At 50.5% G+C, this 22,962-nt stretch overlaps 1 protein-coding gene across 3 annotated transcripts in view; it reads left to right on the top strand.

Annotated features, from left to right (window-relative positions):
• Nucleotides 1–22,962, top strand: part of LOC125148347 (anthrax toxin receptor-like) — a 70,973-nt gene that overhangs the window by 44,889 nt on the left and 3,122 nt on the right. For all 3 annotated transcript variants that reach the window (XM_047826361.1, XM_047826362.1, XM_047826360.1), the window contains exons 4-7: nt 2,963–3,039; nt 12,816–13,031; nt 14,170–14,253; nt 15,670–15,747. In XM_047826361.1, the coding sequence (XP_047682317.1) occupies nt 2,963–3,039; nt 12,816–13,031; nt 14,170–14,253; nt 15,670–15,747 (455 nt within the window). The remainder of the gene's footprint in view (nt 1–2,962; nt 3,040–12,815; nt 13,032–14,169; nt 14,254–15,669; nt 15,748–22,962) is intronic.

Genomic DNA, 22,962 nt, shown 5'->3' with positions numbered 1-22,962 from the left:
AGCTCCCAAACCCCCATAGGACCTTGACTGGAACTGAGCTCAGCCTGGGATTGGCCTTCCTAAACATGCCCCACTGCCTAGGAGTTGAGGAGGTTTGTGGCAGAGAGCCTGGGAAGGACCTCATGCAGAGAGAATCCAGGAGGGGACACTAGAGCCTGATATAGGTGTGACTCTTGAGGGTCTGCAGAGAATGTGGGAGCAGGGATGGAACCTGCTTAATGCTTTCTGAGCCCTTTCTGCTAAGAGAGAGTAGGCTGAGGAGACACAGTTGAAAGGGGGCTTGTTCTGGGCACTAGAAAACCCAGGGGCCCAGAGGATAGGAAGCCCCCAGGGTTGATGGCGAGGAGGGTGACAACAGGGAAGAGATGGAGGGGATCCAAGGGGTTGAGACAGGTGTTAAAGAGTAAGAAGGACTACTAGGGGACAAGGAGCTGGTATCCCCTCCGTGGACATAGCTGGGAGCAGGGTTAGAGGGGCAACACTCCCTGGGGAGAGCCTGCTTGGGCAAGAAAAAGCCTGGGGGCTCCTGGGCCAGACACTGAGAAGGGGTAGAAGAAAATCTGGTATGTGGTGAGGGAGGGAGAGGGCTTCTGCTGAGTGGAGCAGCACCTGGTTTCGCCTCCACTGGTCATGGGTGCCAGGCCTCACCTCCTGGGCTTGGCAGGGCTAGATCACTCCTGTATTAGGCACTAGTGTCCCCTCCTGGATTCTCTCTGCATGAGGTCCCTCCCAGGCACCCCACCACAGGCCTCCTCAAATCCTAGGCAGTGGGGCATGTTAGGAAAGCCAATCCCAGGCTGATCCCAGCTCCAATCAAGGCTCTCAGGTCTCACCCCACAGAAACACCGCTACTCCCCACAGTGAGAACCCCTCTCAGGGTCCCAGTTCTCCTAGCCTTGCTGTGCTAACTCGGCTTGTCACATGGGATTAGCCTGAATCTAGGGCCCCAGTCCCACCCGTGAAATCCCCCTTAACAGCAGCCACCTGGCCACATACCCATGGCGGCCAGGGGAGCACTGCCCCTCCATGGGTAGCCCTCAAGGCACTTCCCCAGCTTTTGGCCTTTTTCTTCAGGAGTATGTGAACCCAGGAGCCCTAGTTCTCTCATTAAGGAGCTTTCTCCTTCCTTTGGTGCCAATCCAGAAGGGGAAGAGGCTTGGGGCAGGTGCTAGTCAATCTCAGGATTCTGTGACAGGAGAGGATGGGACAGAGCAGAGCTATCAGCAGGATGACCTTTTCCAAACTCAGCCTTACCTGCTGAAGGAAGAGTGTGCCTTCCCAAGGGACCCAGTAGGTGCTAGAAGCCCTTCCAGTTACACTGTGAGTACAGATTCACAGTGGCACATCCATGGGGGTGCCCCACATTCACCATGGATGATCAAGGCAGGGCTCTTGAGGGTCCCCCAGGTAGTGTGCCTGAGACAGTGGTGAGTGCAGAGAAAGCCAGGCCATACCCATGGGAGCAGCAAAGCAGCCTCCCCCCACACCATGCTCACCAGATAGGGGACAGAGAAGGCCTGAGCAAGACCTGTCCATATCAAGGACACAGAGCATAAGGTCACAACCAGGCTACTTGACTGGTGTCCTGTCCTGACTAGGCAAGTCTGCACAGTGCACAGTGGCTCCAGGACGGCTTGGGCTGCTTGTAAATTCAACCCCAAATTAGACCTCAAAATCTTTTCTAATTTTTTTTTCAGGGCGAAAGTAGGAAACATTCTTAAAGACCTTAAGAATCTAGAGCCTTCAGGAGAGACAAACATAGAGTATGCATTTATGGAGGTACCGAATCTAGAGCTCTGAGGATCTCTGCTTTCTGGAGTTCTTAGAGTATCCTGGGTCCTCCCACTGCCCCCGCCAACACTCCTTCATATCCTGGCAGTCAAATGAGCAGATTAATAATCAGTGGCACAAATGTAAGCTTCCTGGTGACTTCATTATGGGCAGGTGTGGGGACAGAGCCAGGCCTGGGCCTCAGCAAGGTGCAGACCCTCCTCAGCCCCTTTCCTATTGCTGACTCTTGGAGCATAGTGCTTGGCTTCTCTGTGTCACAGGTTCCTCCTCTATGCAGTGAGGATGAAAACCACCCCCAGTGATGAGTCTCAGAACCACATGGGATCATGTGTGTACCATCTAGGCTCTTGGTAACTGTGAGGTGCTTGACCAACACTTGGGCTGCCTGAACAAGAAAAGCCAAGGGAACCAGGAGCAGACAGGATTCTGTTTTCAGAAAAAAAGAGCTGAATTTCCCCCTTGCCCACACTTTGTCTCCATCACATCTCTGGCCCTGATGCCTTTTCCCTGCGGTTCCTTCCCTTTGGTTGATGTCGTCCTGTGACTGTGCCTCCAACACTAGAAACGGCTGTGCTCTGCCCGGAATCATGTTCATCTAGGTTAGGGCCCCAGACCTTGCCAGGAAAGAAACATGGGCCTGGTGGGGAAAGGCACTGAGCTGGGCACAGCATCCTCAGCCCGAGAGCCTCTGACCTTACCTTCTGGATCCCTGGGCCTACGGATACAACAGGTCTTTCTGTATGTGCTGCCCTGAGCCAGAGCCCCACCTTCCACCGAGCTGTAGGACACCTTGTACAATCGAGTCTGGCTGTCACTCCCTTTGCTTATCTAAAACGCTGACGCTTGTCCAGTGAAGTCAATAGAGTTGCCTTTCAGGGCAAAGGTTGTGCGTCTGGTCGTAGTGACAGTTCAGTAGGAAGGGCCGTTCAGGAAGGACAGTTCAGTAGTAGGAGCAGGGCTCAGTGCCGTCTATAATGTGGTTCCTGTCTAAGGCCCCTCCTCCCTCCAGGATTGGGCTTCTAGTCCTCTAGCCCTTCTGATAGTGGGTGCTTGGGTTGGGTGCCTGTCCTCTGGAGGATGAGGTGTGAGGAGAAGTGCTGTGGACCCAGCAGCCTGCAGAGTGTCACTTGGGTGCCTTTACTGACCAGACCACTCTCTGCCTCCTCTGCAGCCCCTGTGCCTAGCCTGATTATCGCTACGACCACCACACCACTATCAACAACATCACTTCAGAAGACTAAGATCCAAGTGAGTCCCGCCCATCATTACCAGTATTTTGTTGCATATATTTGGTTATTTTGTACTGAAAGCCTTATTTCTCTTAGGTTAGAAAAGCTGTGAGAAAGCAGTCCCTAGTTTACTTTGTGGCATTCGATGAATATGACAGAAACCAGGTAATTCTGAATAGGTAACCAGAGGATGCTTCTCTAACCCACCCCTAGTGTCTGGGCAGCAGGTAGCCACTCCACACCCATGTGCAGGTGTAAGGGCTTTCCCTTCCTTAATGGTGGGCTGCTGGCCAAGGTCAGGGTCTGGCCCTTGGAGTCTAACATGGCATAAGACAAGCCACTGTCTAGTATCTTGCTCTCTCTCTCTCTCTCTCTCTCTCTCTCTCTCCATCAATTCATATTAATTTTTGTCACATTTTAAGGTAAATTACATGCATCAGCCTACTCTGCTACCAAACCCTTCATATGCATATCTTGAACTAGGGACCTATATTTGTTAAGAGTTATTTTTATGAAATAGGACAAATGTAACTGTATCATTTGATGAGTTCTGACAAATGTGCACAACCGATGTGTGACTACACCCCCATGAAAACACAGACCATTACACTTGCTTCTAGAAAACTCACTCTATACCCTTGTTTGGCAAAGTTCCTCCTGAAACCTAAAGGCACTTAATGTTCTGATTGTCCATCCATTGGCTGCTCTATAAAAACCTCTCTTTAATGGGTCCATGTGGTATTAACACTGTGTTTTGTCGATGCACTTAGCATGGTGATTTGGAGATTTATCCCTCCTGTGTGTTTGCTGGGTATACTCGAGGCTTTTTCACCCACTGTGGCAGGCTGTGGCTGGCACGCTGTCATTCTTTTTCCTCCACGTGATGGCCCAGAGAGATGGCCCTAATATGTGCCATCATTGATGTGTCCTGTCTGCAAAGAACCCCAATATCCAGAGCACATCAGTGGGGGCACACAGTAGGACACAGGGCAGAGGAAGACTTTCTTCTGAGATCCGGTGGACACGTCCCACAGGGTGGCCAAGAGACTCACTGTGTGCAGAGGGTAGAGCGGACTGTGGGGCATTAGGACCCAAAGGGCGAAGGCAGGACCCACTATGCAGTGCAAAGACACAATTTTCACTAATGTGGATAGCTATTGTCCCTCTATGATCATAAAGTTACCCTTTTTCTACTATTACTGCCTCCCAGAAATAGCTACCATATATAATTGATCATATAGATGCAAATAGCTATTTATATATGCTTTTCAAGGTATTTTTACATTAATGGGATCATGCAGTTCATAACATTTTCCAGCCATCTGCACATACTCCATTACATGGATGGAGGAAACTTCTTTCATTAGTCTCCCCTGGTCGATATTGTGGTGGTTCCTAATATGTGGCTACAGCAGGCTGTGCACGCCCTGAGGCTCACCTCTCTGTGGGCGTGGGTCAGGATTCCCCGGATCAATTCCAGAAGTAGAATTGCATCATTAAGAGGACACACAGCTTAAACGTTGGTCAGTAGAGTTGAATTTCTCCCAAAGAGCCGGTGCTGAGCAGCAGGTAGTGTCCCAGAGCCTGACCCTCCCAGGGCAGGTCACTTCCACCCAGTGCCCTTGTCAGTCTCATGGTTGGTTGGTTGTCCTTCCTCACTGCTTGGCTTCCTCCTGACCTTGTCAGCGGGCTGCCTGCCTTCCCAGCTCCTCTCTCTGGAGCCCCAGGAGGCCTGATGTAGAACTCTTCCTCCAGAAAGAAAACTCTCATAAAGAAGGATCGGTTTCCCTGCCAGGGACTGGATGGTCCCTGTGCCACCTGAGAGTGGGTACACAGTGGGAGTCTACCTAGGAGACACAGCTCCCTGAAAGCCAATGTTCATCCATCCTTGGCTTCATTCTCCTCCTGTGTGTGTTACTGTTGGAGAAATTGGGTGAGGGGTGTTGGAGCAGAAGGAGAAACTACTAGACAAAGCAAAATCCTTTAACTCCACATGTCTTTTGCTTGAAAGTCTGACACCATCACCCTGCTTCCATGTACCGACACTTGCCAGAGTGACAAGACCCTCTGAGAGCAGCAGTGCCTAGGGACACAGGAGGTGCTGCTGTGGAGGAGAAGTGGTGACTGAGCAGGGCCTGAAGGCTGCAGGGAGTGCACGGTGGGAAGGGAGTCACAGGCATATGGACAGTATGTGCTCTTCCCGAAAAGTGCAGGCGCTGCGGGGCCATCCCTCTGAAGCAGCCTCATGATAGCTGCTCAGAACTAAGACAAGAGCAAAGGGGGCAGAAGTGGGTCCTGGAATGGGTACTTGAAGTCAGATCCTGGCCCTGTACCTGCCAGGGGTCTGGAGGAGGCCACCTGCTCTCTCTTAGCCTCAGGTTCCCTCTCTGTAAGCTTGGGTAGGAATGCCTAGCTCACGGGTATTAGAGGTTAAGGAAAGTGTAGATCTGCCTATAGTATATGCTCAGTTAGTGAGGAGTGTCATTTTGGATGAACACCAGTGTTACATGGCTTGACCTGGCACAGATTTGCCCACTTCCAGTTCCTTCTGTCTGTGTGCTTGTGGCAGGAAGGATCTACTCACTATTTTTGCCTCCTCTGGAGCCTGATCTGTCCACATGCAGCTGGCTGTTCCCTTCTCTGCCTGTATCTAGTTACAGTGTGGGCTGTCAATTTACAGTTCTGTCTTGCAAGGAAATGCTTCTTTGCAATAAAAAATCCTGGAATATAAATTGCAGATGACACTTCCTTGAGACTGAGAGCCAAAGCTCTGCTCAGGGTGGCCCTAGCCCGGCTGGCGAAAGGGTGCACAGGAGATAAGCCCAACTGCTCCTTCCAGGCCAATCACAGAGCCCTGTGTCATGGTGGGAAGGGTCCTTATGAAGTGTGAGCCTTGAGCAGGCAGCCTGGAACAACTGAGTTCAAAGCAGCATTGTACTGTTGGTTACTGTGTGTGGGAGAGGACGTGTCACTTACAGACATCAAGCCTCCGCTGGGTGGACCACTGCCATCAGTGCCCTCGGGGGCCAGGCTGGTGCCATGAGCGGGAAGCATGTGTCAGGCCAAGCCAAGGATGGTTGACTGCATGTGGGGTGTAGTGCAGTAAGGCAGGCGCTGGCCCCTGAGGAGCTCCCCTGATGTGAACAGAGCCCAGACAACGGTTGACATGCAGAAGTATGAACCCACCATTTCCAGGTGTTCCCATTTTTGAAGAATGCTAGTGATCTGGGTTATTAGGGAAAATGTGCAGGCTTTTTTTGGAAGACACTTGAATGCCTAACAAACCACAACAGCAGCCAGCATTGGGCCACAGGCTCAGAATCTATTTTCTTCAAAGCAGAGAATTTGCAAACACTGCCCTGATCAATGGGAGTTGCAGGGAGACCTGAAGCAGGAGAAATAAGGGCAGCCAGGTCCAAGGTTGTGCTATAATAAAGGTTGTGTAAATAAATAAATTGCGCTAGGGCAAACCAAGCTTCCAGGATTGGAATGACCCAGTCTGGGACAGGAGGCAGTGATGGAGGCTAATGACCTTGGGCTTGCAGTTAAAGACCCACATGCTATCCTGGCTAAATCCTTAGGGATCCAGTCTATCAGCTGTCTTCTCTACCCCTGGTGTTTGCTTCAGGGGAGGCTCAGCAGTCTGGGGAAGGTCTAGGGTCTAGACCTGCACCTCACATATTAGTGTCTCCACACTGAAAGAGGAAGTACTTGTTGAATCCCGGGTGGGTTGTGTGTAGTCCATGAAGCCTCAGGCAAAGGCAGGGGAAGAGCAATCATGTGAGACTTCCAGAACCACAGCTAAGACAGAACTTACCTTTACTTTATCTTTACTTTAACTTATCTTTACCTCTGTGCAGGGTCCTGGGCTCTTTGTCTGCCTCATCTGAGTCCCAGCCCTGTTCCTGGGGTCTCCAGCTTCATTGTCCTGGGTCTTCTCTCATTAATGTGGGAGACCCCATGGAGAGGACTGTCTGCACACTTCAGCATGTACTTGGGCATTTCAGGGTCAGAAATTTATGGCTGGCATTGCCCCTATGCAAGACTGAGGCTGAATGCCTTTAATGGTGTCCCAGAGTCAGAAGTGGAGAGTGGCCCTGAATACTCAAGGCCCCTTTTCTCTCAGAATGGACCCTCAGAGTGAGACTGGGTGAAGATCGGGCCCCAGGGAGTCCCGCATCTAGGTTTTGACATGTTTGCTTTCTCCCATGAGTCACTGGGAAGAATCAGAGGGAAGGCAGCCCTCAGCACTACCTCACAAGATCTTTGGATGTTTCGTTTGCAGAACCACATATGCACAATTTTTCGTAATTGGCGTGGATCTAACCAATAATAAACAACTTCTTTGCAAATATGTTAAGAACAACATCACTGTCTTCAGGAAGTATACCCCTTGGTGTCTCCAAGTGACAAATGCCCTACAAAAGGCTGCCTTCCCCTCAGCCACCTAGGCCTTCAATGTCTTGCTGGCCATTCACTGTGGGCACTGTGAGGATAGATCAGCATGGACACGTAGAAGGAGGGACCTGACTGGGAAGCCTGGTCACCTACACCTCAAAGCTGGGAAGTCATCAACCCCCAACACCACAAGAGCCTCTCAGAGCAGGGCTTTAACCCCTGCCAAGAATGGCTGTGCTGTGCTGGGTTTGCCCCAGAGCTGTATTCCCTCTCCCTTGGCTCAGCTCTCACTCACCTTGAGAGACAAGGACCCAAATCCATTGAGTCTGCTGAAGAGAAACACAGGCAGCCCTAGGGCTTCGAGTCTGGGCCAGGTTCACTGGTAGCCTCCCAGGAGAATGCGTGCATCTGGGATTGAGAGAGGATGCCAGCTGCCAGAACAGGACCCTGGAATCCTGGCACAGGCACACATCACATGTGTGACCTTGACCAAACGAGGGCTCTGTTCTCAACCTCTTTTTCCTCTACTGTAAAATGAAGCCAATATGGTAGCTGGGCTGACTAAGTCATATCACGTATGTAGGCCTATAATTGGGAAATGCTCAGGCATCAGGTGTTCTTCCATGGTGGGTGAGCGGTCAGAGGAAGCACACAGTTGGGCAGACAGATGTGCCCTCACCGCTGAGGTGGGTGTGATTCTCCCCAGAGAGCAGGGTGATACAGTAGGACTGTCTCCCACTGAGCCCCCAGTGCATCCATTGGACCTGATGAGATTATATGCAGTGAAGTCTTACTCCAAGGCCATCTGGTAAACCCATAGCAACTCCTCTCCCCCAGAGCATCTCTAGCCCCTCTCCTTTCCGTGGGTACACAGAATGGGGCAGGGAACTGTTGCCACATTTCCACACTTGCAGTGTGTAGATGTCCTCAGGAAATGAGTTTTCTTTGTTCTGTACTTCCTCAGGAGTGGCTTAGGGACTGAGTATGACTTACATGGAGAACCAATATTGATAGTGCACTCACTACATCAGGTAATGTGCTAAGTACCTTGCGTATGCTATCCCCAAAATTCTCAAATAGACCTACTGTCATTTCTCCGTAGAGCTGTGGAATGAGGCACAGGGGCAATTAATGATTTTGCCCAAGGCCAGGAGCCAGTGTAGGAAGAGCCAGAAAATAGATAGGTGATCTGATTGCCTAGTCTGGGCCTTTGCCTTGCTGAGTTGATAGTTCTTGGGGAACATTAGACACAACCTGTCTCCTAGGAAATGTGCACAGATACTTCCCCTGTGGTCTGTGACTGTACTGGTTCCCACTCTGGAGATCACCAGTGTTTCTCTTCAGTGTGGACCTGTGCCAGGGCCTCACGTGGGAGAATCCAGCATAAATTCCTGTGCATCTCAGCTGATGGCCAGTCTGAATCCATTCAGAGGCTGGTCGGAAGTGGCCCAGCAGGATTTTTTTTTTATTGCCAAGACCTCTGATGCACTGATGAGGAGTGATTTGATTTTTTTTCTAATTACATTTTTCTGAGATTTACACATCTGAGAAAACATTTTAGAAAATATAGAGAAGCTTATAGAAAGTGTTAAAATTAACATTTCTTTGTGTTTTATCTTTTGTGTCTTTAGTGTATAATGTTTTTATGTTTTAAGCAATTCTGTAACATGGCAAATTAAGTATTCAATTTAATCAGTTAATAGTGGTTTGAAAACTTTACACTCTGGCAAGCTTCTGGGCCTTAGTATGCTGGCTGCCTGCCATCAGCTATTCTCTGCTGGGAACACCCTACTGTCAAGTAAACTGCATTTCTTAGGGATTTTTTCCCCACTAACCCCAACCATCCTACCTCGCCGATACAACTCTTTTCCCATAACCATACGTGGCGATGAACTTTTGTTATCATCCCAGTGAAAGGGTCAGGAGCTTATAGCTAATCTGATGGGTGAGTTAGGGCCAAAGCTCACCCACAAGAAAATGAACCATTCTGAGGGAATATACATGACTTGTGACCAAAGTTCGGGGTATGAAAAGAGTTAGGCCTCAGGAGAGAGAGAGTGCCACAGCTACAAGAGACAGAATTGTTCTGGGCCTCTTGAGTGCTACCTCCCAGCTCCCGCTTAAGCACAAAACAAAACAAAGCCCCTCTTCCTTCTTCAGGCTTTGCTATCTCATTAAATGGTACCACCATCCCAGTCGTTCCAGCCAAACCCTGCCCATCAACTGTAGTTCCTCTTTGCTCTCACTCCGTATCTAGTCCACCAACGAGTCCTGCTGCCCCAGTGGATCTGGGGCAGCCCCTTGTCAGAGCCATCATTCTTAGAATAAAACCCAAACCCCTTCTGAGGGCCCACAATGCCCTGCACACCTCTCCTCACTCACGTCTTTCCTCAATAAGCTCAGCTAGCTCTGCCCCAGGCCCTTGGCACATGCCACTCAACAGGTTGGACACTCTTCCCTTGAATATTTCCTCAGATTTCCCCTCACCTGGTTTCACCTTCTGGATCTCCTCCTCAAAGGTACTTTATTTTTCATGGAAATTTTCAACAATATACAAAAGTAGCAAAAATGGTATCATGAACTTGACACAGCTTCACCTACTTTCGATAATCAACACTGGCTAGTCTGTTTTTGTTGATGCCTTCATCAGGAATTACTTTGAAGCAAATCCCAACCATCACATCATTGTGGGATAAATGTTTCAGTTCCCCTAAGGGAAACGGTTTCTCTAAAGGACAGGACAGGCCCTGCATTCCTAAGTAGCTGTCCCTTCCCTTCTGTTCTCTATGCCTTCTGTGGCTTATGATTGTCTCATGACTTGTCACTCTCTGCATTTATTTTGTTCTTTGTTAGTTATTTCATTGTCTGTCTCCCTCCCATCCCTCAAACATAGGGCCCTTGAGGGCAGGAACTCAGCCTGCCTTTTCCATTCCAACCAGGCATTGCACAGGGCCTGGTGCGTAGCAGGGGCTCAGAGGAAGGCAGCAAAGGGAAGCTCACATCTACCAGAATGTTGTTAGTCTGCTTGTCAGGGACCAGCTGAGGGGAGATGGATAGATGGACATGCTCATTGACATTATTCTCTTGTGGTTTTCTCTTAGCTAATAAACCTTACCCTCCAAAAGGAGACTCAGTACTTTGCCCTGGCCATGAATTTAAGACAGATGGAGAGTAAGTACCCCAGGTTGGGGGTCAGATGGGCATTTTTGCCACCATGAGGTGTACAGAGTGTGGGATGCCATGTTGTGGGCAGTATGTGCCTAACTTAGGGAGGACTCAAGGCATCCTGGCCACCAGCCCTGGTGGTGGTCCCCAGAGGCACTCAAGGATTCTCTCAGCCCAGGCTCTGCTGGGAAAGGTAGGATTGGGAGGATGATGTCCCTGGGAATGGTAACTGTGCTGCAGACAGCCATTCAAGAGCCAAGTCGACATGCACTGTAAATAGAAAAGAGTCAGTGTTGGTGATACCAAGCCACCCTCCCTGGAAAGGCATCTGTCTCCATGCAGGGCTCCTTGTGCCTGGACACACTTCAGTGCAGAGGTTGATCTTGTAGGAGTTGGGGTGAGTCCTCCTTACTCATGCCATGTGCCCACTGATGGACCCAATGCCTGGTGATCAAAATCATTGCAATATAGAAAGCTGCTGATTACAGCTGAGCCTACTGCAAGAACTATACCTATCTATATTGGTGGTTACCATATTCCTTTTCTATGCTTTAGGACCCTCGTCGTGCAATACAGCCTGGAAAATGGCAAAACATTCAGAGGCAACATGATCTTCATTGGCACCGACTGTGTGAGGGCAAGGGTGGGGCTTCGGCCTCCCTCCTGGACTGTCCAGGACCACTGTACGGGAGGAGCTGACACCAAGGGAGGCAAAAGAAGGGGAAATGTCCCAGGCAGTCCGAGCAACTGCTTTGTGCAGACAGGCAGCTGGGACAACTTCTCACAGCCAGCTTGGGGCCCTCAGCCGATCATCGGAAAGCTGTCCACACATCGGGCTTGTGAGGTGCCCTGGGAGTGCTTCCACAAGAGCACCTGCCATGTAGCCTCCTGTCCAGGTCCTGCAGAACCTCTGCTGTCTCTCTCTGGGAACCAGGTGTCCCTGAAGGCACAGGAAAGGGAATGGTTAGAGCTCTAAGCAGAGTCCAGAAATGGTGCTGGGGCTCTGCCACCCCACCTCGCCCCTTGCCACCTCCGCTGGCCCAAGAATAGTGGTGGGGAGCTCAGCGCTCCATCCTGCATTCCAGCTGGGCAAGTGGGAGAGGCTGGGAGGCTAGTGTGTTAGGAGCCTGAGTCCAGGACATCTGGGGACAGCGGGGTGCTCCAAACCCAGGCCCCAGACACAGGGGATCTCTGTGAAGGTGGGACCCACTGTGGCCCTGTGCAATCAGGGTGTTTCAGCAGCTGCTGACACAGCTGAACCCACACACGCCCATCACTGCCCGCGAGCCCAAGCCCGCTTGAGGAACACCCCTGTCATTTTGCAGAGGGTATCAGCCTCCCCTCTGCCTCTGCTGCTTTCTTGTGCTCCTCAGCCATCCCTCTCTGTTAACTCTCTGACCTCTGCTGGACTTTGCTCTCCGGCACTTGGTGAGAAGCTGCCAGGGCTGTGGGGAGGGCCTGGGACTCAGCTCAGGGATGGGCATGTGGGAAAGAGGGTGCTGCTCCCAGGTGCCCACTTCTCGGAGCTCCACGTCACCCGGGCACCTGGGGCGGGGCAGCATGACATGGGCGACAGAGCACGTTAGGCACAGGAAGAGGGCTGCCTGGGAGGAGCGATGCCCGTGCCTGATTGCCACCAGCCTAGTGTCCAGTCCCAGCTGGGAGGGTTCCAGCAGCACGGACAGCCCTCTGACTGTGTGTTCGCTTGTGCCAGGACAGGCACTCACCGACCAGCAGACCACACTCAGCCATTTGTCCCTCAGGAGCCTAACTGACAGGCTGCCCTCAGCAGGCACATTTAGGAAAGAACTCAGGAGGAGCCTGAGTTCATGGGCCCCCACCATGCTTCCCCCTCCTGGGCACAGACTCCGTCCCCTGTAGCTCCCCTGCCTCAGGGAAAGCCGCGCATTTGGTTTAGGGCAGGACTGTACCGCGTGCGGCTGAGGCGTGCAGTGAGGGCTGGCATGTCACGCATGGGGATTCCGGTCCTTGTCAGGGCTCTGGGCCAGAGCCTCGGAACGAAGCCAGTGGTGGGCTCTGTGGCCCAGGGCTCTACAGTGGCTCTTTGAGTGCAGTCTTGTCCTCGAGGCCTTCAGTGCTCCCTGGAGGTGGGGAAATCTGAGGTGAGTGGGAACACGCTGATGTGCGGGTGTTGTGTAAGGTGCTGGGGGGAGGCACCCAGTGAGGGCCATCCAGACCCACCCAGGACTCTGACTTTGGTGCTTTTTGCAGGGCAATACATCGGAGCCCACAGATGCCCCAAAGGAGGAGACTTCAGTCCCCACAGTTGTCACACAGAAGACAACAGTGCCCACAGTTGTCACACAGGAGGCACCAGCACCCATGGCTGTCACAGAAAAGCCTACCCTTGACTACCTCTTCCCATTGTTCGTCCCAACCCTGATCATTATCGTGGTGGTGATCTGCTGTCTCTGTTTCTGCAGGAAGGTGAGTGACCCCTGTGAGTGATCCACACGGCCCTATGACACAAACTGTCCCCAGGCCACAAGGTAACCAAGCCCCACTCACCCCCTGATCCTGCCAGTGGGCAGGTTCCCATCAGCTCCCAGTTCATCACATGAGCAAACGCAGGCACAGACTGTGTCTACCATTCCTGGGCAGAGACTCAGCTTGCATCTCAGGGACCCCCTGCTTCATGCTTGTGTCCAGAAGTGGCCTATGAGCTACCCTGTCCTCTGGGGAGAAGTCACCCCAGTGCCCAGTGACAAGGGAGGCATCACAGCAGCCAGGCTTCTGAAGGACTCAGGGAGACCAAGCACCAGAGGAGGCCTCTGATGCTGAGGGAAGATTATTACAATACACAGGTGAACATTCAGAAAAGGAGCCTTCACTTTCAGAACTTGGTCCCTGCCCAGGCTCTGATGTATGTTGGGCTGCATTTTGTTGATCTCCATCCCTGTCACCTGCCAGGGCAAGAGGTTTGGCCACAATTATATTTTAGTGACTACAGGCTGGGGAGGTTGGAGGAGAGTGTGTTACTTGGCATTAAGCTGTGTGAGGCAGGCCCGGCCCAGATGAGCACAAGGAGCCAGGGCCGGTGAGCTGTCTGTGGATCCTCAGGGTAGAAGCCTAAAAGAGATCCAGAGGAAGTAGTTATAGCAGGACACTATGTCAGAGGAAGGGGACCGGGCCTGGGTTTGGGTAGGAAAAAGACCCCACTGGCCAGCGCTGTACTGACTGATGGCACTGTTTCCTGAGGAGGCTGGATCTGCCAGGGGCAAATGAATGCAGCCCGGGCCCCTGCAAATGCTCCCACCCTGACAGCCCTCCTGTCCACTGCACAGCCCTAAGACCAGGATTTTCCACCAAAGGCAGACCCCAGGACCAAAGGGACAGGAGAGACTTTGTCAGCCTTTGGGGAAAAGGTCATATTTACAAATAAATTGTATTTCCTGGTTTTTACCATGTGGGACACTGCCATAGTGTAGGATGCTACTGATGTGTCCTTAAAATCTCCCAATGCACCATTGCTGAATGGCCACTAAGAGGTGCGGGAGCGACAGATGTTATATGTCTGCACCAGAAGCTCCCAGACAAAACGGCAGAATGTGCTTTCTCTTCCTAGAAGCCAGAGACATGTATACAGACATGTACCCCGGTGATAGTCCCTTCTTGTATGTACCAGGAAGACACTATAAGACGGATAGAGGTGAGAAGGGCCTTTAGGTGGGGCTGAGGGACAAGGGAGGGCAGCCAGTCCATGGCCCCACATGAACCGTGGCTTGGGTGGAGATGACCTTTGTGGGCACTACATCGATCCCTGGGCATGGGAAAAACTGCAGAGGCCATCCCGATCCCGGGCCCCAGGAGAGGGCAAAGAGTGTGAGGACTCTTGCCGTCACCAACACCACTTGGAGCCTGGCACCAGGCTTGGAAGGGGCCCAGGTTTTCAGATGTTGGTGGCTGGCCACAGCCCGCCAGTCCCAGGCTGTCTGAGGTTGTCAGTGGCTCCAACAATGGCTTCCATTTTCCTGGCCACCAGGCAGAGGAGTAAAACACAAGCTCAATCACAGTCTCCCACAGGTCAGAAAAAGAATCCTTTAAGGAAAATTCTGAGCAAAGTTTGTTCAATGAGTCAGCTCAGCAGAGTGAGGGACTAAGCTAACTACATTGTCCTTGGACGCACTGACATGGGGACAAGGGCCTCAAGGAGGAGGAGGCTGTGAGGAAACATCCTCACAGGAAGTGCTAGGGCCGCACCCTGGGTGGGAGCTCCAGGCCCTGCAGGGGGGCATGAAGACAGGGTGGGGAGGCGCCAGGCAGCCCTGGCTGAGAAAGGAAGAACCCCATATTCTTCCTTTATGGGCTCTGCCCTCCTCCTGGTCCTGCATCTCGGGTGATGCACCTGTTGGAACCATTCTACCAGGGCCCGGGCATGTTAGTCCTAGTCCGGCTGTCTCCCTATTGACCCTGCAAGGAGCCCCAGATGGCAACAGGACAGCCTGCAGACAGTCAGCTGGGGGCTCAAAGAAGCCAAACCACCTCCAGACAGGGCAGAGGTCATGGGGCTTGTTCCTGCTCACAAGGCACAGCCCCACCTGCCCCCTCAGTAGCGTCCAGAGAGGCCTGAAGTCCTGAGGCCACCTGTCCCTAGGTCCAGGGCCTCTTGCCGGTGTCCTCCCTTCCTGTCTCCACAGCAACCCCGGGATCAGCCCTCTTCCCCTTCTGCCTATGGTGTGCCCCACTTCAGGTCCTTGTCGCCTTCTCCCAGCTCCTGCCCAGCTCCCTGATGCCCACATCACCTTCCCCTGCAAGACCTCTCCTTGCGACCCTGCATGTCCCCCACCTTAGACCCTTCCTCTCAAAGTAGCCCCTGCCTTCTCCTCCTACACCAGAAATACAGACTCATTTCGGGTTCCAAAACAATCTGTGACCTACAGTGACACTGCCTTCCCTGAAACATGCAAGGCCACCAGGCCCCTTCCCCAGGCAGAGACTACAGGGCGGCCTCAGTGTGTTCCTGGGGACAGAGCCCTCTGGAGCCATTTCAGGCAGAAGGCCCTCTACCCCTCTGGAGGTGACGGCCAGGCCCTGGACCCTCCTCACAGCCACATCTGCTTTTCAGGGCGAACTGGACACCTTGTGTGACTTTGTGCAAAGCTGCAACCAGATCCCATTGATGTGGTGTCAGCCCAGGAACGTGGTAAGCAGGGGTACAGGGATGTTCCCTGGGCAGGCGCCCTTTTCTCTTTGTCCTTGGCAGCTGAGCTCAGGGACTATGGGTCAGAGAGCCCTGTCCAGGCATCTTCCGGGAGGATGCCCCAGACGAGTAGACGCGGTGCTCATGAGCCTCCCGTGTGGATTCTGGATGGGGCGCCTGCATTTCCTTCCTGGTCCCCATCAGAAGGACAAGAAGCTTTCTTGGGGAGAGTGTTACCCAGTGCCTCCAAGCTTAAGTGAAAGAGGCTGGAGAAGGAGGCAGGCCAGCAAGTTCTCCTGACCCCCAGCCATCATCCCTCCCCACCGAGCTCCCCAACCTGTGTCTGCTGGATCCACACCCTCATCCTCTGAGACTCTCCTGGGCGGCTCCCTCATGTGCCAGGAATGCTGGAGGGCATGGTGACACCCCCATGTTGTTGGCCAACATTGCGTGCTTTTGCCAGCCAGTAGAGTCCCTCCACGTGCCACTACCTGTGACAACGGGGAGAAGCCTGCATGTTACAGGTGTCCCCCTTGGAATTTAATGGTTGTGACAGCTAATTGTTAGAGTTCCTCCTATGCCAGCTGCCAGTCTAAGAACTTTCCATAATTTCACATTCAATCCTGCCAGTAACTGTATGTGCAGGTACTACTAATATGCCGGTTTTACCAAGGAGGAACCAAGGCACAGAGAAATCAAGCAACTTGCCCCAGGTCACAGAACCTGGGAGTGGCAGAGCTGGCCTTGAACCCCAGGGCCTGCCTCCACCCTTCTCACTGCCCTGCCCCCACCAGGTCAGCACTCATGAAACCATAATGGTTTCCCCAAAACCAATGCAGGGCTCAGAATTAGGGCCCATGAAGAGCATGCTCCTGGCTTGCCTGGGAATCATGTGCCTAAGCTTCCCCATGATCAGAACCTCAGACTGGGCCAGGTGCCTGGAGGACGTGGTGTCCCCAGTATCTATAGTGAGGGCTGCGTTAGTCATTTTCTTAGTTCAGGCAAGCATGACTGTCCCTGGTGGCCAGGTGAGCATTAGGAGTCCTGGGCACGCCTGGGGGTGGGGACCCTGCTGAGGAGACACATGGATGTGTGTTGACACCCAGCAGGGCCATGTCTGCTGTCAGAGGTTTCAAAGCTCCTCAGGAGACCACTGGGCTCCTGGCTCTGAGTCTGAACAGAGCTCGCGGTCTCAGCCATGTTTGCACAGATGCCCATTCTGCATCTGGATCTCCTGGAGCCTCTTCCAGGGCCACAGCCCCATTATGGTCACTAGCACCACACCGGCCTTGTGCCCTGAACCCACCCAGCCACGTCCACTCCGGGCAGAGGGACAGAGCAAGACATGGAGGGAGGTCCAAGACCAGAGGGAGGACAAGGGAGAGATACCAGAAAGGGCCATCCTACCCCATCGAGGGGAGAGCAGGGGCACTGGGCACCCTCTGATATGGTCCCTTTCCCAAGACCCCACTGGGAATGTCACGGATTGTGGGGCACTTGCAGCTGCCCAGAACTCTGCCATGCCCCTACCGTGCCAGCTCTGGAGTCAGCCCAGTATTCTTTCAAGCTGGGAGTCACAGTGACCCTGTTTGTTTGCTGATGGGAAAACAGTCCTGAGAGGCCAGCAAAGTCACAGAGGCCACCCAGAGAGCAAGTGGCAACACCCAGGGCCATCTAAAGTAACCCCCTTCATCCTGAGCAGAGCTGAGAGCCCATAAGTAGGCCCTTTGGGTGTGGGCTCCCTTCCCACTCCTGGGTCCCTCCCATGTGACTTTGTCCCTCTGACCATCTTCCTGGAGACTCAAGTGTGGCTGTTTTCTTCAAGACCGTCTCTCCCTACACACATATACAGAATGACCCAACAAGACTCAGTCTAGTTTCTTAATCTTGAGTCAAACCCTGGCTTCCATCCAAGGTCCTTATTCTTTTCCTTTGTTGCTTTATCCCAGGGAAGCCCTTTAGCTCACCGACTGGTCCGCCAGGAAATCAGGCCAACAGTGGCCAACCTTACCCTCCCCCACTGCACGTGATGCACGGTCACGGTGCTGTGTCCCAGTGCACATACCCTGTGTGTCCCCCACACAACGCCCTGTGCACAGCGTCTCCTTTCCTCCTCACAGCCACCCCACAGGGACCACACCTGCCCGTGACAGAGCTTCCCGAGGCCAGACACTGTTCTAAGTGTTTAATACAACACTCCCCCCACAATTCCATGGGGAGAAAGCTGAGGCCCCGCACAGTTAAGTCTCCTGCCCAGAAGCCCTAGGGCCAACATCAGGAGCTGACACCTCACTGCCAGCCTGGCTCCTTCTCTTCTAGCAAGGTGGTCACTTCTCTGCATGTCACAGCTGTGGAAACTGAGTGCATGAATTTTCGTGATGGACTCAATGTGACGGGGCTGTGGAGAGGTGCGGCAAGGCAGGTGATGACCCCCGGAAGGTTCACGTACAAGTCTAGGCTCCAACACCCATATCATGCTGCCAGAGTCATAGGGAAATATCTGGGCTCTGTCCACAGAGTCCACAGAGTCCATCTGTCCACAGCGCAGTGTGTTATATATGCAAACAATTGTGAATGTCACTGTTATTTTGATAGTATGCTGATAACAGACCTCCTTCTAAATATGAGCTCATGTATGTTTGCTGGGAAAGTGTTCTTCCATGGAACAATTAGAACCTGGGTACAGATCGGCCTTATGATGTATTCATGCCAAGGAGTTCTTGAGTCCTCTGTCCTTGCCCATCGTCACCCATCCTTGCAGCACGGAGGGAGCTCCATCAGGGAGGGGGGTGTGACAAAGCTGGGATGTAGTTTCCCCTCTCCAGGAAGACTGAACTTGATAGCTGTCTGTCAAGCCAGTGAACTTTGAGAAGATCTCAGATCATAACCTTGGGATTGTGATGCAGCTGGCTCTCCTGTGTTCTGCAACCCTCTCCTCCCCCTGACCCGAAACTCAAACACACACACATGCTCACACACACACACACACACACACACACACACACAGGCAACCCAAGCATGTGCAAGGACATGCTGACACATGCACACATTCCCCATGAAGTAGCAGGAAATGAGGTAATGGAGCCCATGCCCCAAAGCATGGAGATTCAGGCTAGCAGTGACCCATTTGCCAGTGGATCCAAGATTAATCCCTTCACTGTGCAGCACTGAACTGATGTAAACAGTAATTGGTCACTGCCTTAGGTCATCAAATGGTAGGAAGGCAGAGAGGAAGGAGACTCCCCTCTACCCTCAGACCCCTCCACCACTCCCCATGACACTTGCAACATAGTCTCAGGGTCTCTCTGGCCCTCCGCGTTCCCCCTGCCACGTAGGGCCCCTCTTTTCTCCCAGCAGTCCATGGGAAGATGCAGCCTGCAGCTCCCGGAGATGGACTCAGGCGTGGGAGACAGGACGGGCTCAGCACAGGTGCCCCACAGTCATCCCTTGATGAAATCAGAGAGATCCCACAGCGGTTACTAGGTCTAGATAATCTGTTTATGCTCAGGAGTAAATAAGCAGAAATAAAAGAGCCTGAAATAAAGATAAAGATTCCGCTGTTCTCAGTAGCAGCACACCCATGCACACGTGTAACACAAGTGTACTGACCTATAATGAAATCACAAACCTTCACTCACTGCTATAACAGAAGATTTGAATATGTGAAAACCTAGACCACATCGTCAGCTTTTCCCAGAGGAACTCATGGTCTTAGCTCTCCTTTAGTGTAATTGTAATGAACATGCTTAGGGAATTTGATCAAACTCGTTTAAAATTCTCCTCTAAAAATAGACATTTAAGAATTTTTGGAAAAGTAAACAATGCAATATTTACCTTATCATATACTAAAACATTAAGCTCCAGCAATTTAAAGAATAAATATAATGATCCTATAGAATAATGGCCTCAATTCAACTAAACACTTATACACTGGAAGCGATTGTATAAATAAGGAATGGCCCCAGTTGGTGAGAGTATGTGTGTTTGCACATCTGTGTGAGCACGTGAACTTGAGAGTACTCACATATGTTTAATTATTAACATGATATTTTTTTGGTTTTATCTTTTTTTGTTATGTTTTTTTCATTTATATACAAGTTATATAACATGTAGTGTAATAATGGTTTCAGGAGTAAAGTTTAGTGATTCATCACTTACATATAACACCCACTGCTCATCCCAAAATGTGTCCTTCTTACTGCCTCTTGCCCATTTAGCCCAACCCCCCACCCAGAACCCCTCCAACAACCCTCAGTTTGGTCTCTGTATTTAAGAGTCTCTTATGGTTTGTCTCCCTGTTTTTATATTATTTTTGCTTTCCCTTCCCTTGTGTTCATCTGTTTTGTATCTTACATTCCACATATGATTGAAGTCATATTTTTGTCTTTCTCTGATGAATCTCCCTTAGCATAATACATTCTAGTTCCATCCACATTTTTGTAAATGATAAAGTTTCATTCTTTTTATTGCCAAGTAATAGTCCAGTGTGTGTGTGTGTGTGTGTGTGTGTGTGTGTGTGTGTATACATATATATACATACTACATCTTTATCCATTCATCAGTTGAACGACATGTGGGCTCTTTCCATAATTTGGCTATTGTTGATGGTGCTGCTGTAAACATTGGGGTGCGTGTACCCACTTTGAATCAGCAATTTTGTATTCTTTGGATAAATACCTAGTGGTGCAATTGCTGGGTCATAGGGTAGTTCTATTTTTAACTTTTTGAAGAACCTCCATACTGTTTTCCAGAGTGGCTACACCCATTTGCATTCCCACCAGCAGTGCAAAAGGGTTCCTCTTTCTCCACACCCTTGCCAACATCTGTTCATCTGTTGTTTCCTAAATTGTTAATTCTAGCCATTCTGTGATGTGTGAAGTGGTATCTCATTGTGGTTTTGATTGTATTTCCCTGATGATGAGTGATGTTGAGCATTTTTTCATGTGTCAGTTAGCCATATGGATGTCTTCTTTGGAAAATTGTCTATTCATGTCTTTTGCCCATTTCTTACTGGATTATTTGTTTTTTGGGTGTTGAGTTTGATAAGGTCTTTATAGATTTTAGATACTAACCCTTTATCTGATATGTCATTTGAAAATGTCTTCTCCAATTCTGTCAGTTGCCTTTTAGTTTTGCTGATTATTTCCTATTCTGTGCAGAAGCTTTTTACCTTGATGAGGTCCCAATAGTTCATTTTTGCTTCTGTTTCCCTTACCTCTAGAGACATGTCCGGTAAAAAGTTGCTGCGGCCAAGGTCAAAGAGGTTGTTGCCTTTTTCTCCTGTAGGAATTTGATGGCTTCCTGTCTTACATTTAGGTCTTTCATCCATTTTGAGTTTATTTTTGTGTATGGTGTAAGAAAGTGGTCCAGATTCATTCTTCTGAATGTCGCTGTCCAGTTTTCCCAGCACCGTTTGCTGAAGAGAATCTTTTTTCCATCGGCTATTCTTTCCTGTTTTTTTCAAAGATTAGTTGGCCATATGTTTGTGGGTCCATTTCTGGGCTCTCTATTCTGTTCCATTGATCTGAGTCTCTGTTCTTCTGCCAGTACCATACTGTCTTGACGACGATAGCTTTGTAATACAGCTTAAAATGAGGGATTGTGATGCCTCCAGCTTTGGTTTTCTTTTTCAAGATTGCTTTGCTATTTGGAGTCTTTTCTGTAACATGATTTTTTTTTAATTTGGCAAGCTCTTGGGGAAAAATACAAATTAAAGCACATTTAACAACATACCAACATAAATTCCAAGTACCTTTGAAAGTTAAATATTTAAAAAGCTTTAACTCATAGTAATAGAATAAAATGCAAACAAATATTTATTTAAGGTTAGGTGTCTAGGTAAGCATTAAACCAGAGGAAGGAAATCACAAAAGTTCGTATTCACAGATTGAACTGTATCCATTAATTCAACAAAGATTTATTGCATGTCAGCTGCTGGGAGACAGAGGTTAGCCAGAAAAAAGCTATCTCCTGTCAGGAAGAGGGAGTAGGAGCCACGTCATGCATTTCTTTTGAAGAGTATCAGGTGGTTAAAAACACTGTCTAGAGACTTGAAAGTCATGAGTATGCCTAGTGCCTGGTTGCCAGAGCAGAATCTCAGTGACAGTACATTTAAGCTGAGAGCCAATTGATAAGAAGTCCATAGAGTGAAAATCAGAAGTCCTTCCAAGAAAAGAGCCAAGCAATTCATCAGGGCTTTGGGTCTTGGAACATGGAAAGGCTGAAAAGTCAGTCTTGAAAGGTGGTTAGGAATCCCCTAGGCAGGCCAGATAAAAAAGGCACTCCACAGAGACAGAACAACCTGAGCAAAAACTGATAAATGGGAACTTAGTGGTTCTGAGAAAGACTTTTATCAGATTGCTTGCATCCTAAGCTCCAGAGCACAGCCTTTTGAGAAACCTACCTAATCTTTAATAGTCCAGGATCTCTATTTGCCTTCATGCTTACAAGATTGCTTCTGGAGCTCCAGCTATCACATCCACATTCCAGGGAGAAAGATGGAGGAAAGGCACAGGGGCTTTCTACAAATCACTACCCAACAACCCCATCTTCCTTCCATTGGCCAGAGTTGATTTACATGGCCATCTTGATCAGCAAAGGAGACTTGGAAATGTCATTTTACAGCTGAGTGCATTGCCTCCCCCAACAAAATCAGGTCTTTGTTACCAAGGAATACAGGAAGAATGGACATGGCCATTCCCCCACTCACCACATTAAAGATTTTAGCCCCATATTAAGGATGGGAAAATAGTTACCAAGATACCGAGTGACTTGCCTGTGGTCAGAGACACAATAGGAACCAGCTCTTTCCCCTTCACATAGAGTGTGCAACATTTAGTGCTTTTCCAAATCAACTTTTCACAGAAAGACATAATAACCCAGAGAAACTTGGAGAGAAAACTGTGTGTCTTGCAGCTGTTGTGTGAGGTACGGATGGCCTTTGTTGATGTGTGCCCATGGGCCAGGGATGGGCCTGAAGCTGTCCAGAGCATAGAGGGATGGGGACCTCTGAAGACAGGCATCCAGTGCATCAGGAACCACTTTTTTCCTGTCTTTCTTCACACCTGTCAGCCCCCTCCCCCACCAGCTTTCTTTGAAGTAAAGTCTTTTCTGTGCAGCCTGTTCTGGGTGGAACAGAGCACACTTACTACCAGATTAGCATCAGCACACTGGCAAAGGGGAGAACAGGTATTTGGGGAAAAATAAATCCTATGGCAG

The sequence above is a fragment of the Prionailurus viverrinus genome, chromosome D2 (genome assembly GCF_022837055.1).
Source record: "Prionailurus viverrinus isolate Anna chromosome D2, UM_Priviv_1.0, whole genome shotgun sequence".
Taxonomy (NCBI): Eukaryota; Metazoa; Chordata; class Mammalia; order Carnivora; family Felidae; genus Prionailurus; species Prionailurus viverrinus.
This window is presented reverse-complemented; position numbering and strand designations above follow the sequence as displayed.